Here is an 18,539-nt window from a genome sequence, read left to right as displayed (position 1 = left end):
TAATTCAGGCAGAAAACAAGGCCATTCTTCTAAAACATCTGGCTTTTGTAAAAAGGGTTCTAACTTGTCAAGGGTACACCATAAACGAAAAGAAATCACAACTAGTACCCTCTCAAAAAAAATAACATTCCTGGGTGCAAGCATGAATACAACTGCCCAGATGGCTTACCTTGCGCCAGAAAAGCAAATTTAGTTGGTGACTTACTTCAAACAGGTGGCCACAAAAATCCTGCTGTCAGCAAGACAGATACTGCAAGCCTTGGGGTTCATGGCCTCCTGCATTCTTCTAATTCCATATGCAAGACTGCATATGAGGAAACTTCAGTGATACTTAAAAAGTTTATGGAGTCAACATTCTCACAGCCTGGAAACAATGGTTCCTATCATACCTTGCCTGCAACTAGAGTTCCTTTGGTGGGCAGAGGCCTGCCACCAAAACAAGGGACTGCCATTCACACCACCCCCTGCCGCCCAAACCCTAACTACAGACGTATCAGACTATGCATTGGGGGCTCATCTGGCAGGGAAGTGCATTCAGGGCAAATGGAGCTCGAATCAAATGCACCTTCATATCAATCACAAAGAAATGCTAGCTGTACAGAAAGCACTGACAGCCTTCAAGGACTACCTTCTTCCAGGGCAACTAATGGTAAAGACGGACAACACCACAGTTATGTGGTACATAAACAAGCAGTGGGGGGTACACATTGCTACCCTCTCTGCAGACAAGCCATGGCATTGTGGAACACGGCCTTGAGCTATCAAGTACAACTACAAGCCCAATTCCAGCCAGGAAAGCTGAATATTTTGGCAGACAATCTAAGCAGAAATCTCATGGACCCACACGAATGAAAACTGGAACCATGGATTTTCAACATGTTGACACACAGATGGGGGAGCCCAGACATAGATCTCTTTGCCTCACCCCAGAACTACCAGTTGGACAAATTTTACACAAGACCTCCTCACAAAAAGCCTGCAAAGTGGATGCTCTGTCCTTCAGCTGGGAAACCTATCAGTCTATGCTTTTCCCCCTCTGCCTTTGCTCTCCAAAGTTCTATTAAAAGTCAAACAAGACAAACCAAAGCTGATTTTGCTTGCTCCAGACTGGCCTTGCCAACACTAGTACCCACTCCTACGCAGTCTGTCACAACTTTCTCCATGGCACCTGCCTCTGACACCTTCCTTACTGTCTCAGCAGAACAACCAAATTCTGCACCCTCAGTTCCAAACATTGAATCTTGCAGCTTGGCTAATCACTTAAATTCTCCCTTAGCATCCCTCAGCAAACCTGTGATGGGTGTCATTTTGGAGGTGAGAAGACCTAGTACCAGAAAGTCTTATGCTGACAAATGGAAACAATTCTGTGCCTGGAATCAATCTCAAGGGGTGACCACAACAGTGTCCAATTTACCTCAGATTTTGCAATACTTAACTGAGATGCTTCACAAGGGCCTATATTTTATTTCCATAAAAATCCATGCCTCAGCCATTTCAGCTCATTACAACACAGACCCCCCCCCCCTCTCTCATCCTCTGTTAAAGCAGTATCTCAGAGGGGCCAAAAACTTAAGGCCACCCAGGAGAGCTCCAACCCCTCCCTGGGACCTTAACTTTGTATTGGAAAAACTCACTCTACCTCCTTTCGAGCCAGCTGCTACTGCAGACTTAAAATTCCTTTCCTGGAAAACAGCCTTCCTTTTAGCAATCACTTCAGCTAGAAGGATTTCTGAATTACAGGCCCTTATGGCAGTGGAGCCTTTCATCATCTTTCATGCGGACAGGGTGTCACTCAGGACCAACCCATCCTTCATGCCCAAGGTGGTATTCAGTGTGGCTCTTAATCAGCCCATTCATTTGCCAACTTTCTTTCCGAATCCACAAAACAAAGGGGAGTGGATTCTGCATTCATTGGATGTACACAGACAACTTAGATTTTAGCTGAACAACTGCTGGTAGCATTTGCTGCAGGGACAGAGGTAAAGGCTATTTCAAAGCAAACCATTTCCAAATGGATAAGCCATTGCATTAATTTCTGCTATAAACACCATGGAAAACCTATCCTCCAGGGGATCAGATCCCATTCCACCAGGGCTGCATCTACTTCTATAGCCTTTCTCAGAGGTGTTCCTACCAGGGATATTCTAGAAGCTGCTAACTGGAGTTCAGTTCATACTTTCACCAAGCACTATCACTTACCAATTTTCTCTAAATCCAGAGCTGACTTTGCCACTGCTGTTTTGCAGGGCCTTATAGCCAGTTCTAATTCTGTATAAATCCATCCTCCCAACCTTAGCTTTGGGAATCTACCCAAATGTAATGACTGCAGCAGTGAAACATGAAGAACATAGTACAGTTGTGTACACTTACCATAAATGTAGATGTTCGAGTATATTCACTGTTGCAGTCCTGGTTACCCTCCTCCAGCACCCTGTTTTTTTCTCTTACTATGCCTCTCCTTTATTTTTCTACACTTAAAAGCCTTTTTGGTGTATTTGCTTTTGTTTGGAGGTATATATTTTTGTGTTTAAAATTATTTATATATATTTTGCTCCCCATTTGGGGGGCACTTGACATCTGGGGCAAGAAAAACTGATGTAATGGCGTCATTTGCATGTTTTATACCCCTGATGACCTGACGTCATGGAAGAAGGGACAATAACCGACGCAGGACCCAAGACTTTGTTAATCAGGCCGACTGAGGGCAACCTGCCAGCAGATTACCCAAATGTAATGACTGCAACAGTGAATACACTCGAACATCTACATTTATGGTAAGTGTACACAACTGTACTTTCTGCTCCCCCTGCAGATAGATATATCGCTGGCACTGCAGTTCAGCAGAAGGAGAGTTATATACTTCTAAGTGTGCCCTCTTTTGGATGAGGCATTAAACTGAGTCCCCATCTGCCTGAGTTCATAGTAACTCAGGAGTATGTAACAGATTCACGGTACTTAAGAGTTAGGGAAATTCCCTGATGCTGTGGCCAAATTTCCCCTAGTAATATAAATACAATCTTGAGTTTCCACTGAAAAGAGGCTACTAGCCGAAAGGAACTAACCCAGTCAACAAAGGATAGATGGAAAGATAGATCACTGAAAGATAAAAAAATAAAGAGCCAGTAGGACAAATTAAAACCTTCAAATACCTTAGCTGTCGCATACAACCATTCAAGATAGATGATGAATATAGCATCTCAGATTGCAGAGGTGCAGCCATCACAGTCTTGAACAATTAAAAAAAAATGCATCTTAAAAAAAAAAAATCATTTAATCAAAGTTTAGAGTATACTAGCCTGCGGTAAAAGCAGTTTTGCTTAATTGAGTAGAGACATGCCTCACGTTCAGAAATCCCAAAAGTTGTAAAGTTCCGAAAATTTTACCACAGAAATGGCAAATAAATCAGGTTGAGGAAGACTTGTGTCCTTTACATGTGACAGCAGCTGATACAATGCCCGTACCAAAACTGTGAGTCAAGACAGATCCATTTTTTCATGATTCTGTTCGTTTGTCAGCTGCATTGAAAAGGGCCATGCTTTGCCAACTCTTCAAGTTCAAACATTGTGAAGTTTAAGTCATGTTAATGGTAATACAAACCATATAAGGCTATTGGTATACCTTCAAAGATGGTGTCCCTTCAGATGAATTTCCTTCCTTCTGTGAGCGATTTGCATTATTCCTTTCACTTTTCCTTTAAAACTACCCAGTCGCCTTCACGGCAGTATTTTCATCATTTTGCTTCACTTTTTCTTATATTGTTATCATTGTTGTCAGTAGCAACTATGTTGTGTATTTCGGCTTTTCCCGGTTAGGGGTCGCCACAGCGGAACTCTGGTCCGCTAATGATTGGTAGTTGATTTTTATGTGCCGTGTTACCAGCCCTGACGCACAACCTTCAACAAAGGTACGCCCATTTACGCATGTCTTCACGTAGAAGACGCTCTAGCTGAGAATCGAACCGGACAGAGTCTTACTGTGAGGCGACAACGCTACCGCAGCACCACCACCGCGGGTCTGTCAGTAGCAGCTATAAACTTTTAAAACCCTTGACTTTCATAACTTGCATAGGAATATGGTATGATCAATCACTAAACTTCCATTTCCACATAGTGAGAGCAAAGATAAACTCCCTTCTCTTCTAGGCCAAAACGATCTCCCCTTTTCTCTCTCAAACAGTCAGAGCACCCGTCAGCAAAGGAGTTCTTCTACATTGGCTTGAATATGGACAACTCATTTTCACAACTGTCTCAAGAAAAACACCACCACACTCCAGACAATCTCCATCATTTGCTGATTAATTAGAACCCCCCCCACCACCACCCCCTGTGACTATCACTGTATCACCCTAAAAAAATAAAAAAATGCCACCTGTAAAACAAAACTCAACCTACTGTTAAAACCCCAACTCTGTACTACTCAACTTCTGACATTTACTTCTCTTGCAGCTAGACTTCATGAAAAAAAAAACTTCTCATACAGCCTGAGACACTACTCACAAGCCACACCGACTCTCATTATCACTACAACCCAACTCCGCAGCACTGCATATGCTTTGTCCTCTCAGGCACCTATTCTTTGGGAAGCTTTCCTCATCAATTTAAAGGAAATGAACCCTTATCCCAAATTCAAAATACAACTCAAAAAGCACTTCATCCAAGCCAAAAGCTCCTGCTTCGCACAGGGTATACACTACCTCCCTATCTCCTTTCCGCTGCTCTTCTGCTCTCACAGAATTACTGAACGTTGACCCACTTTAGAAACTGATGTATAGTGTGCATTATACAATGCTGGTTCACTAGAATGTGCATATAAAGTTTTTCTTACTCAAATGTACATGTATGGCTTTTCTGTGTGACTAATATGAACTACTCTGTTACTGCTTACATTTCTGCCTTTTTCTTTGTGAAATGTTTTGTATTTCACCCAGGCTGATCTTGAAGTCAGTATTTATCAGTGCATTGTGGCAACCATTTGTAATCTCGGGTCCCTCTTTGCCAAGCCCCTAGATATGGAGACCGAATGGCTAAAATTCCAGGTTTACATATACTAAGTCCAAGATGGCCATTTCTCAGAATATTCCCTTTTTCTGTGAGGTATGGGTATCTCATAGTTAGTTATATATAAATTATGTGTGTGTAGGGAGCTTGTCCCATTGCAAAAACAAGTTTAGAGGAAAGGAGTAATGTCTGATATTCATTCTTGTGATTCATTTTCTGTTTTTTTTCTTTTTTCAGTGTTTCAGGACTTGACAAAGCAAGTCTCAAAATTTCAACAGGGGGACTGTGCACCACCTCTAGTACATGAACATATATAATTAGTTAGACTTGCAAGCACCACTTTGTTAACATCTTTAAAGTTTATCTTTATACAACTTTCAGTGCAGATGTTGCTTCCTGGATTTCAGGATTTCTGTCCCTCTCCTGTTTCCAACTTTTTTTTTTCAGTCTGCCCCACGGTCTAGCAAGTCTTTGTATTTTCTCCTGTGCTAGTAATTACCTTATATTGCAGTCACATTAAGAAATAAAGTGTAAGAGCATCTAATATGCTGCCTTGTTTTACTGTTTTATAGTATTTTTGTGTTGTATAAGTTATAGATTTGGTCCTGCCACTTTTGTAAAGTTGCATGCTTGTTCTTCACAATCGCAATTAGAAATGCACAGAGCTGCCTGTAGTGCAGTGGTACCAACAAAGGGGGATTGTGTGTCTGCCTACCTGCCTTTTCAGTTAGATTGTTAACCTTGCTGTTCCAAGTGTGGTTCCTGTATGTGTCTCACTTCTTCCTTCATTTATTGGTACTGAACACCATTCTTCTAACCTGTTGGAGCTACACAGAGTCTAAGTTGCATTTGTGCCTTGGATCATTATGAAGATTATCATGTCAGGTTACTTAGTCTGTTTCATGAGTATGACTTCAGTGAGTATTAATGAAGTTCTGTCCTCTCAAATCATTATAGATTCCTGTACTGTCTGACTCATCCGCTGTGCTACGTGTGCATATGTGCCATTGTGAAAAAATTTGCACTGTGGTATAGAGGCTCAGAAACACAGTATAGAATGAAGGAAGGGGTTTTAAATGTCAAAAAGCAAAGAAAAGAATATTGCAGTATTTTTTAGAAAGCAATGTTGCAGTATTTTTTTTTACATCACAGAAGTAAAACTTTTATCTTGAGAATAGATGCTTCTTGGGGAATGCAAGTGTGAAGGTATTGCATTATGCTGTCAGACTGAGGCTGATTGTGTTACTGTTGTAAATATTGCTGTCTGATGCCTTATTTGGAGTACATTTTCACCAGTCGTGTTAATCTTGTGTTTGCATGTGTAAACACTAGGAGTTACTAAAAATAGTTAAATGAGCAGTACAAATACTGTGAGACTGAAGGACTGATGTAAAATACTTTGGAAATGAAGAGGCCAAAGCCATGACATAGCTCTCCAGAATACCTCATCTTAAAGTAAAAATTTTAATAAATGATAATTTGTGAGAAAGTACACAAAGATCATGATGTGTTGTATGTGGGGGGTTTAGAAGAGAGAGAAGTGTTTTTATGTGAAACAATGATGAATGTCTAAAATATTTCAGCAAATATATCTGCATTGAAAATAACACTTTCAACACGTGTCGCATGGAACTAGGGTAAACTTTAATCAAGACCTGGCAGGCAGATTCAAAAATATTGGCTATATTAGTAAAGTTGATGTCTTGTATTTTGACAAAAATCTTTATTGTAAGATGGATAACTATATTTGAGACCAGACAGGGTTTATACGGTGACAGTATTTCCTCTAGAAAGTAGTATTTCCAGCAAGAGGAATGTAGAATTGAGTGCTGGATTTATTTTTTGTAATTGACTGTTGCTGAGGTTTATTCTGAGATAGTATATTTAAGCAGCTCAGCTGAATGCCTGTCATGTCCATACTGTTTGAACTAATGATTTTTGTGCAACTAATTTAGATTAATTTTTCACTTGGTTAAACAGTAATGACCAAGAAGCCAGACAACAACGGTTTCATCTCAGGGTTTAACCTAAAAGGTTATTTCTTAATTTTTACTACATGGAATATAATAAACAGAAAACTGTCACTTACCTATTATAATGTTATTTTTTTACATGAAGAATCTCAGAAACTTTTCTTCCGTCCTTTTTTGTTTGCATTCTTTGTGATGCATTTTTATGTTATCTTGGCAACAATAGGTTACATGCAAGTCAGTGCATACCTCAGGAATCCCAAGAAGATTTTAATAGCCCTTGTTTTCACTAATAACTGTTATTAGCAATATTAGGTTAAAAGATGCTGATGATATTTGTCCACATATAATAAAAAGTACTTTTTTTAATGGTAGGCAACAGTTAATCACTTGGTGTTAAGGGTTTGAGATCACTTGCATATCTGCTACTAATCACTAAAAATGTATTTTTGATATTTGATGGTTAACTATTGATTGTCTAGATTTGCTTTATCTTTTTATTTTAGACTGGTGAAAGACTTGCTGAGCTACATGGCCACACGCAGCAAATCACAGCAATTGCAGTACTTTCTAGATCCAACCTTTCACAGCAGAAGAGTCATCGAATCCTGACAGCTTCTTCAGACAGGACTGTCTATGTATCCTTTTCATGACAGAGCATCCCTTTGCATGTTTATTTGGGGAAGGAGGTTTTTGTTGTTTATGGTGGCCAGTGACATGTTTGAACACTTCTTATTGTCAGACCAGAGATGGTCAGGGCTTTATTCAGGATTTTATTTCTCGAGAAAACTCAGGTCCTGAGACCAGTTTTGGATCTAAGCCTTTTAAACAGATTTGTTCAAAAGACCCACTTCAGAGTAGTCCCTGTGCATTCAATTCTTCCCTGCATCAGGAAAGACGAATGTACTCAGTAGATCTCCATGATACCTACCTTTACATCAAGAGTCGAGGAGATTATTATGCTTCTGTGTTGGAGTCACTCATTATCATTTCAGGGTCCTGCTATATGGCCTCACCACAGCCCCAGGGTGTTCACCAAATGCATGGTTGTCATAGCTGCCCATCTTCGACTTCTAGTTTTCAGGATTCTCCCTTACCTCTATGATTGGCTCTTAATTTCCCCCTCAGTGGAGCCCGTGATTCAGGCCAAGGATTACCTTCTTGACCTTTGCTCCTCTGTGGGGATATCAGTCAGTCTTCAGAAGTCAAACTTGAATCCTTTACAGACCATCACATTTATAGTTTGCAACTTGGATACTACCCAATACATAATTTCTCTTCTTCAAGAAAGGATATATTCTTTGAGAGCAAACGTTCTGTCTCTTCTTTTCAATCCAGCCCCACCTGCAGCTGTGGTTTTGAAGTTACTAGGTTTCATGGCCTCATCTAATCTAATGGTTCACTTCACATAATTCTACATGAGAATTCTATAATGGCAGTTACAAGCACAGTGGTACCAAAGTCTTTATCCTCTATCCATGACCATTCTTATAACAAACTCTTACTGCAGTCAGCTGAAATGGTGGCTTGAATCTCCTCTAGTATCTGTGGGGAAACTGTAACTCCCTCTTCAATGTTTACAGTGCCCATGGATGTGTCATCCCTGACTGTAGTTTGGTACATCAACAAACAAGGGGGAACCAGATTCTACTCACTATGCTGGGAAACAATGAGGGTTTGGGAAAGGATTATAGCCTCCATCCACTTTTTTGTTACAACACAATCCCTGAAGTAAGCAATTCTGTAGCAGGCAAGCTCAGCAGGTCTCTAATAACTCCTCACATGGTCAGTCAATTCACTGATGGCCAGTGAAATGCATCATTGTTGGGGCTGTACTTGATGTGATCTTTTTACCCCTCTCCAGAACACCAAGTGCAGCAATTGCTTTGCTTTGATCCCCCTCCATGACAGTCACCTTGGGATGCCATGTCTCAGCAGTGGTTTCTGGGGCTTCTCTATACCTAACCCCTTATCCCTTTAATTCCCAGATTTATTTAGAAAGCATTAAAGTGTAAGGCAGCAGTTATACTCATAGCCCCCTTCTGGCCAGACAAATCTGGTTCCCTCTTCTGAAACCTTATCTTTTGAAGTTACCCTGGCTTCTGGATCCTATAACAGATCTAGTCACTCACTGTACTGATATGTTTCACCCAGATGTCTCAGAACTAAAGGTAACCACTTTGTTTCTTCAGTTCTATTGTTGGCTAGAGATTATCACTTCTGCAAGGAAGTTTTTAAAATACTTAAGGCTTTCCAGAAAAATTCCACCTGGAAAATCTGTGGAAGCTAATGGAAACTTTTTGCTGTCTGGGCAGATACTCAAGACATTCATCCCTTTTGTGCTTCAGTACCTGACATTCTCTGATTTTTGCAGTCTGTTTTCCAGGCGAGTTCTAGTTTTTCCACTGTCAGTGTGTAGCTGGCAGCTATTTCTAGCTTTCATGTTGGATTTCAAGATCATTCTGTAGTGTCTCACAAGTTGTGCTAGGCTTTCCTGAAAGGAATCTTCTTTCTCAGACCTCATATCAAAGATCCCGTGCCTCTATTGGATCTGAACTTAGTGTTTGAGACTCTAACAAAGGCTCCATTCAACCTGGTTGCCATTACTTCAGCCAGCAAAATGTAGGAGCTGCAGGCCTTATCTTCTTTTGATTTTTATATACTTTTTTGTAAATACAAGGTATCTATCAGGACAGATCCTTTCTTTGTTTCTAAAGTAGCTGCTGAGTCAAATATGTCCCAACCTATTCCTCTACCAGTTTTTTTTCCCCAAATTATTCTAACAATCATGTATACTATAGATGTGCACTGACTACATTTTTACCTTCACAGAACTAAGTCATTTAGGAATGGTGCTCACCTCTATTTCCTTTGCACTAAATAAGTTAAGAAGGACGTTATCCAACGTTACCCTGTCTAGGTGACTGTAGGATTTATCTCCTTCATTTACAATAGCCAGAAAAAGTTCTTACCATTTAAACCCAAGACCTACTCCACCAGAGTAGTTGCACCTTCCATGTCTCTCTTCAGATTTTTCCTCGATTGGTGCTATTTGTGATGCTGCTACTTGGTCTTGCATGCATATTTTTATTAGCCTTTACAAACTGGACTTCCTTCCCAGAGAGAGAGCTTCCTTCTGTGCTTCCATTTTAGAAGGTCTCCTGTCATGAGGCCACCGGGGAAAACTGCAGCTGGGGATTCCGGCCCATATGTCATATTGGATAGATTGAATGAATAGAATATGAAAGCTATGTACTTACTATAACAATCGATCTTTTCATTGATGTCTGTCCGATACGATGACTCTCCCACTGTGTTTGACCTTTTCTAATAAGACCTGAAGGATCGACCTTTTTCCTAGGGCTCTAGTCCTACTTGTAGTCCCATTCTAGCTCTCAGACATCAGTCGAGATCTGAGGTAGCATAGGGGACAGATGCATTATGATAGGGGAAAAGACTGAAGGGGCTTGAGTCTGCAACACTGATGTTGCAAGACCGCATCAAAGAAGTGGCTCAGAGGACACGCATGGCATATCGGACAGGCATGAATGAATCTGCCATTATGGTAAGTACTTAAGTTTTTTTTTTTTTTTTTATGTTTGCACCATGTAGTACTGTTAATTTGTATCGGTGATTGTCACTTAAAATCTATGTAGAGTGCTATATTTATAAATATAATAAATTCCTGCAATGGAATCCTGGTATAGACTGGAAGTTATAATTAAACATAATGGGTATAAGTCTTCCATTCCATTGTATGAAAATGGTATTAAATCGGTGTTCCTGATTACTTCCTTCCAAAACCAGCTTTGCACCTGCTTTTAATCTATTAATTTCCTGTTTTCTTCATGGAAGTAAAAAACATGTGAGAATTGACACTTAACATGTTGAATGAGCACCTTCAGCTTAGGTTTTGTTTAAAGAGGATGCGTTAACTTATGACGGATGATCAGCTGTTTGTCTCTTTTGCCCAAAGAGTATCACATAATTGCTTTTGTCTGAAGAGACATAACTTAGAATTCGTCAGTAAACAGCATCATAGGCTGCAGATGTATTGCTCAGCAAAGCTGGACCACTGTATGTAACATGGAATACTTGTAGGTTTTGAAGAAATGCTTTATGCATAGCATTGCCCTTTTTGCTGTTTAAGTTGCAGGAGGCTGACTACACTAGCACTGTCTGCTGTGAGGGTTGTACTTGCTGTTCTGCAGTTTTAGAGCTTTAAAGTTGCATTTCTTCCTTAATGAAGAAAATGTGGCTTTGTGCAGTGTGTCCATTTTCAGATATTGTTTTAGATTCATTAACTAGTGATTCAGATATGGGATGTTGACACAGGAAAACAGCTTCACACTTTATCAGACTTTTACTCAACAGTGAAGGCAAGTATAAATATTGACAGCATTTTTGATCTGTAGCTCTTATTTCAACAGTTGTAATTTTAATATTTCTCATAGCTGCACATTTTAACAGCTATATATATTCAGTTGGGATAAGCTGCCCTAGAACTTATTTTAGATAAGACATCTGTAATATTTGCCAGCCATTACATGAAAGCTATATGTATTTTAATTGTGCGTTTGTATTTTTGTGATTTTTTTCTTTGTTCTGAACTGGACTATTATGCATATGATTTTCTTATTCGGTATGACTGATGAGGTGAAAATGGGCAAGGTATACAGAGCTAGAATGGCTACTTTGCAAGAACTGTTAATGTTGTAGACAGCTAGTTTAGTCATGTAAACCTGCACTTTCAAAAACAGCAGGTGATGGATCATTGTTGTAGTAATATTTGGAAACTCAGTTACAGGCAAGGTCTGCTGTCTAGCCTGACTGTCAGAACTAGAATGTGAACAATAGGATAACTTATCTGTAAAAGGGAAATACATTTTTTAATAAATGATTTTTTTAGTAAATTGTTTTTACCACTGAATTTACATTACAAGTTTATAGTATACTTTATCTTCTTCTTCTTCTTTCGGCTTTCCTCGGTTGGGGTCACCACAGTGGATCACCTGTCTGCTCATGATTGGCAGTGGAGTTTTACAATGTTGAGTTGCCAGCCCGGCGCCCAACCTTCCACAGAAGGCACACACACGCACGCACTCGAGTGTCCATTCCACCTACAGCATGTCTTTGGGATGTGAGAGGAAACCGGAGCATCCGGAGGAAACCCACGCGACCACAGGGAGGACATGCAGACTCCGCACAGAAGGCATCCCAGCTGAGGATCGAACCGGAGAACCTCTTGCTTTGAGGTGGCAATGCTTAACTGCTACACCACAGCGGCCGCCCTTTATAGTATACTTTATGAATAGTTTTAATGAGCTATGCTGTACACAGAATGACGGTCATCAATTAATGTCTTATTAGTTGCTAAGTAACAGTGGTTAATATGATTATTGAGGGTGGGTTCTTCACTGCATGAAGGGTATATAAATACATTGGTCTTATTTGTGGTAAGACACTCTGATGAAGTCCTGGCTGATGTAAAAAGGACAAAAGTGCTGTGTGTGTGTAAATAAAATGATTGATTTTAAGTTTTATAGCAGCAACATGGTTGTTTTACTGTGTGTGGACCAGTGGAAGCATTTTACTATTGACAATTCTCTGCTTGGTGGGGATCCTGCTATTTTTTTATTTACAGTTTATTTGCGTTTTGGAGAATTGTTTCCTAGACTACTCCATCAAATGTGATGTACTTTGACTGCACACCTGTGTCTTTTGGGTCAACCTTATTTCTTCTATATGACTATAGTGCCCATTCTAAGGCTACAGTGAACCTAAGTCTTTCCCCCCTTTTCCAATAAGTTTTCTTTAGCTTCCAAATCAGAATTATGGGATGGCATTATTATGGTGTATTATATGTACTTGTGTAAGTATTGTAAATCGCCCAAACTCATTTGTATTACGTTTACTTTTAATATGCTGAAGTCAGTAGTTCAGCATCTTTCATTATCATGTACTTTGTGGACTGTTAGGGCTGGTTCCAAAATGTTAGGACTGTGTTGTGTCTGTAATACTTATTCCATGGTTGTGACATGTTTGTTACATGTTTATTATGATACAGCATACTGTCATTCTTAACCTGCTTTGTACTAACATTTGCTGAAGCTCTTCTCACAAAGCCACCACTGAAAATGGCCAAAAACCCAGTTGGACTTCCTGGTAATCAAACCATAATATATAAATAATGAAAAAAGAAACGGAATTTGTATTATTTCTGAACCAGAGCAGGAGAGTGAATCTTCAAACAACACATTCCTTCCTTAAGTCTACTCATTTGAAGTGACACTGTATAATAGAGGCAGGCCTTCACCACAGAGATTATAACACTGACTTTAGGAAAGCAGATGTAGAGGCATGAGTCCCCACCTCTTTTTGATCCTGTCTTCAGGAAGACCATATTTCAAGCCTTCAGACACCCAGAGTTGTCTTTCTTCCTCAGAAAATGCAACCAACGCAGAAATACTAAGCCTCTGGTATTCGGGCCGACTGAGGGTTACCCCTGGCAGGGATAACCCAAGTGTGATGACTGTAACAGTGAATACACTCGAACATCTACATTTATGGTAAGTGTACCCAATTGTACTAGGTTTGTTCTTCTGTTTACTTAAGTTTATTTGTTTTTTTCTGATTTCTTATCACTCCCCCCCCCCCCCAGCTGTGACCTGTCCACTTACATGTATTCACTCTCACCCTAGTGGTACACATTAGGGCTGAAAAAGATCCAAGAAAGACCAGTTCACTTACCTAAATTTATTTTGTGGACTAAGTTGTGGAAACACATTTTACCCTTCCTTAGTCTTTGGGAACAGTCTTATTTGCATCCCTATTTGGATTTTGTATCCTGCCTTATTTTAGATCCTACAGCTACTTCTTTCAGGTATCATAATCTGCCTTTTTCTCCCTGTCATTTGTTGCAGAATATCCTGGATGCTGCTTTTGGGAAGAGAAGTCTTCTTGCTGACTCCATATAGGGAATCTTTGAACACGTCTTATTGTAGGCTGCCAAAGTCTGGCAACAGTGCTTTCCATTTTCTGTTGCCTGAGTCATTGTGCTGAAAGTTTTTCTGTTCTGTAGTTATCAAAAGTAGTTGCTTAACAGCAACCTTTCTAAACATGTGCATTTCATGTAAAGAATCCCTTATTTTCCCTTTAGCACTTTGCAGTTGCTCCTCTTCTTGTTCTGTGAGATTTCCCTTATTTCTGCAATACTAACTGTTGGCAACCCCTCTAAGTAATTCCTGTTACCTTTTCCCTCAATATCACTTTTTCTCTTATTTCTGCCATGTTTTTAAACTCTGTTTTCTTTTTATCCTATTCACTAACCATCTCTTCCAAATAAGTTTCTGTCTTCCCTAATAACTCTTCAAATAATTTCCATTTCTATTTCTTAAATTACTGTTTCTTTAACAGGTAATTGGAAAGCACCAGTGTCTCATTTTTATTTCATTACCCTGCATTTTTAATCTTAGTTTTTATTGCCACACGGTCTGAAGTAGCTTTCAATTAAATGCACATGCTCCTGTGAAATGTAATTTCTATACAGTATAGCACAGGTAATGTACCTCTGGGAATTATATGTAAATTAATTATGTGTTCTTACTACTGAGTTCACATCTTTCATACCAAGCATTCTAATATATTTCTTTAGAAATCTGCCCTCTTTTGTTATGTTTTCCTTCTAGATCTCTTCTCATATATCCTCACTATTGCAAATCAGATTTGAGTCCCTACCCATAAGTAATACTGCCTGCTCTTAATTTCCATAATAGCAGTTTTTTTGTGGAATACAAAGATATACAAGAATAATCTTCCTTCCCTGCTAATAACGCCTTATTATCACAGATTTAACATTATTCTCTTTTTTTTTCGCTTTTATTACTATTGGAGACCCTTTAGCAGTTAGTATCATCACTCCAGATTTCTTTTTTTTTGCCTGATGTAATGCTGGAAGTTCACGTTTGTTTCTTTATCAAATTTATACATTAATTTCTATCCAGATGTCACTCCTGCAACATTGTTATTTGCACAGTACACTTCTTAATATAATTAATTGTTTTGTCTATACTTGTAAGACAGTATACATTCCACGGTAATATGGACAGAATAGCCATCAAGAAAGAAGGCTATTACTCCTACCTGTTATATATGCCAGCTCTTTTGAATGCATTTTTCCCAACATTTGACTTGTATTCACCCATTATTGTTTTGCAAGCTGATGTCTTGTGTATTTGCTTCTTCTAATCTCTTGGCTTTGCTGAAACATTACTCCTTATAAAGGAGCTCAAAAATTCCATCATAGGTACCACTTTTAAAGGGAAGTTCCTTTTAGCCAGCATTACCAGGAACTGGAGGAAGACCTTCCTAAGAAGATGGTGTGGGGCATTAATAATGTTGACGATCTTTATGCTCTTCCTTCAGCTCCCTTTTTCTATTCCATGCCTAGTTAGTCCCAAAAGAGGAAGAAACATCCTTGCAAACCAAAGAATGCCTTGAAGCATTACAGTGTCTTGCTCCTTTTTGTGCCATTTAAGTCACTCAGAATAACTTCACCTGATTATTAATCACATAACTGATTCACACCTGGGGTTGCCTGTGAAGGGTGCACGCCTGTGAATTATAAGCTGTCCTAAGGAACTGTTGAGTTGTGGATATGGTCATGGTAGGCCACATCTAAGACACCACATACATTCTTACCTAGAAAGGCCCCCACTAATAGACCACGATATTTCCAGGGAGAGCATGTGACAGGTTTAGGCTATACTCCTCAAATGGGTTCTTAAGGCTGTACTTTCTTTAGAACAGGGCTGAGTGTTCTACCTTCACTTCTTCCTAGTGCTATCACAGGCAAATAACTTACTTCCCACCTGGATCTCAGATATTTCAGGCTGCAGAGAGTGATTCATCAGGAAGTTGTAGCCCTTTGACCGCATGAGGTTTAGATGGTGTTTCTGGACATAATGGATGGCATTTTTCAGATCGGTATCTAGAGTTCTTTCAGGAGATTATTTTTATTCACTGTAGGTTGGTAGTTCTTTTAATGCAAAGCACTGCTATTTGCTTTAGCACTCATAGTGCTTTTACTAAGCTCTTCACCATGAAGCATCTGAGGAGAAAGAGTTCCATGTGTTCTCAAGTCTGAATGACTGGCTTCTGACTGCTCTTCACAGAATCCCCAGCAATGTTCAGCCCCATAATTGCAACTCCTGTTAGTGATTCTTAACTGATCTTTCTCAGAAGTTTGCCTTCATTCATACAGAGCTGGACACTCTATTGTTGGAAATTCCTGCATGTAGAGAGGACCCATGAGGTAATTGACTTAGCTTCCAGTGTGAATGTGTGGCTTCCTTTGAAGTGGTCCGTAGGACATCCAGATAGTGGACTGCGATATGTCTTTGGCTACAGAACCACAACACACTTGCAGATCTTTTCATGGTGTTAGATTCCTGACACTAAAGATAAAAGTAGTTGACTTTTTTTTTCCAGCCCCAGGAAGCCTTCATTTCCAACCCTAAAAAAGTTGAAAACTTGATCTTTTGCAAAAAAAAAAAAAGTTGATAGCTTGATCTTTTGCAAAAAAAAAAAAAAAAAGGAAAACTTGCCAACAGTGTTTTATATATGAAGTTATTTAGTGACTCACCAGTTTTCTCTTCAGTAGGGCATGCAGAGTTATAGCAAACAGTGCACACACAAACCTGCACACCTTAACCCTTTCTCTAAAGATGTTCCCCAATGTTATAAACTCGGCCTAATGGTATTCTCAGTGTTCATAAATGGCCATACTTAGTTTATGCCACAACATTAGCTGCTTGTTATACACAGCATATTAATCAAAAGAACAAAAACAAACAGCAGGCAGGTAAATCCACGACTGTACTGTAAACACAGAGTATAAATGCAGTAGCAACAGCAAAAACAAAATAATGGTCATTTAAAGTACAGCTGTAAAAACATAACTTTTATTACAAGGTAAGTGCTTTCACCACCATCCCAGTGGCTTCTTCAGATCATATAAAATTACAACACCATAATGTGTCAAATATACTCACATTAGCTACTTCCCAGTCAATTTAATTAATTCCACCTTCCTACTCTACTAATTCCCATCATTTGCTTTAATGTGCATGCTGTATGTCTACTCCACTTAAGCTATCTTAAAGGGACATAAACTTTAAAAAAACATCCATCATCCTTAAAATGCCACTTTCCTGTACTTTTTGCATCAAAAACTTTGATTGATCATTCAAATGCTGCTCTCCTAACTCATATTTATCTATATTACCTAAATACATTCAGTAAATCTTTATACCTTCATGAACGGACCATTTGTTGACATAGCATGTCCTCTTTCCTCATCGTACATGCATATACCAAAGAGTTCGTGATCAACATAAAAACTGTCTTCATCAAGATGCTATCCCATAGCCATTACATGCGCATCAGTCAGTAATTTTCTCACGTTTATTGTTTTCCCTTTTCCTACCAGTACTTAAAGCTGGTAACATGCCATCTCTCTCTTACTCTCCGTGTTCCTTTCTTGTGCATGCACGTAGCATACGTAACTCAAGAATAGAGTAACGGTTCAAATAAAACTATCCTGTATGTTATCAGATGTTTTGCTAGCCTTTACTCATACTCATAGAAGATGAGCATAATCAGACAGAATTCAATGCCTAATTTAAAGATGCCTCAAACCCCAGGGATTATAACTTTTATCTTTTTTACCTGGCATCAATGATGCGCAAGAAAGGAACACAGAGAGTAAGAGAGAGATGGCATGTTACCAGCTTTAAGTACTGGTAGGAAAAGGGAAAACAATAAAAGTGAGAAAATTATTGATTGATGCACACGTAATGGCTATGGGATAGCATCTTGATGAAGACAGTTTTTATGCTGATCACTAACTCCTTGGTATATGCATGTACGATGAGGAAAGAGGACACGCTATGTCAACAAATGGTCCACTCATTAATCTATAAAGATTTACTGAATGTATTTAGGTAATATAGATAAATATGAGTTAGGAGAGCAGCATTTGTATGATCAGTCAAAGTTTTTGATGCAAAAGGTACAGGAAAGTGGCATTTTAAGGATGATGGATGGTTTTTAAAGTTTGTCCCTTTAAGATAGTTTAAGTAGAGTAGGCATACCGCATGCACGTTATATCAAATGATGGGAATTAGTACAGTGGGAAGGTGGAATTAATTAATTTGATTGGGAAGTAGCTAATGTGAGTATATTTGATCCATTATGGTATTGTAATTTTATATGGTCTGAAGAAGCCACTGGGATGGTAGTGAAAGTGCCTACCTTGTAATAAAAGTTTTATGTTTTTATAGCCGTATGTTATACAACCGTTATTTTGTTTGTGCTGTTGCTGCTATATTAATAAAAAGGCCCACAAATTTCTAAAATGACCTCTGTACAACTGGCTGATTAAGAAAATGACCTAACCATCGGCACACAAAAATCAACATAGTCCTACTGGGGACTCCATAAAGACTAGTTTCTGCACATACTTTATTAACAGAGCCAACAGATGTACCTCTGCCATTTAAAGCACAAATAT

General features: G+C 39.1%; 1 protein-coding gene across 3 annotated transcripts in view; it reads left to right on the top strand.

Moving 5' to 3' along the window:
- Nucleotides 1-18,539, top strand: part of WDR41 (WD repeat domain 41) — a 1,028,182-nt gene that overhangs the window by 374,782 nt on the left and 634,861 nt on the right. For all 3 annotated transcript variants that reach the window (XM_044063698.1, XM_044063697.1, XM_044063699.1), the window contains 2 exons: nt 7,474-7,605; nt 11,284-11,346. In XM_044063698.1, coding sequence (XP_043919633.1) covers nt 7,474-7,605; nt 11,284-11,346 — 195 coding nt within the window. The remainder of the gene's footprint in view (nt 1-7,473; nt 7,606-11,283; nt 11,347-18,539) is intronic.

Source organism: Protopterus annectens, chromosome 2.part2, assembly GCF_019279795.1.
Source record: "Protopterus annectens isolate FY-2018-M chromosome 2.part2, PAN1.0, whole genome shotgun sequence".
Classification (NCBI taxonomy): Eukaryota; Metazoa; Chordata; order Ceratodontiformes; family Protopteridae; genus Protopterus; species Protopterus annectens.
This window is presented reverse-complemented; position numbering and strand designations above follow the sequence as displayed.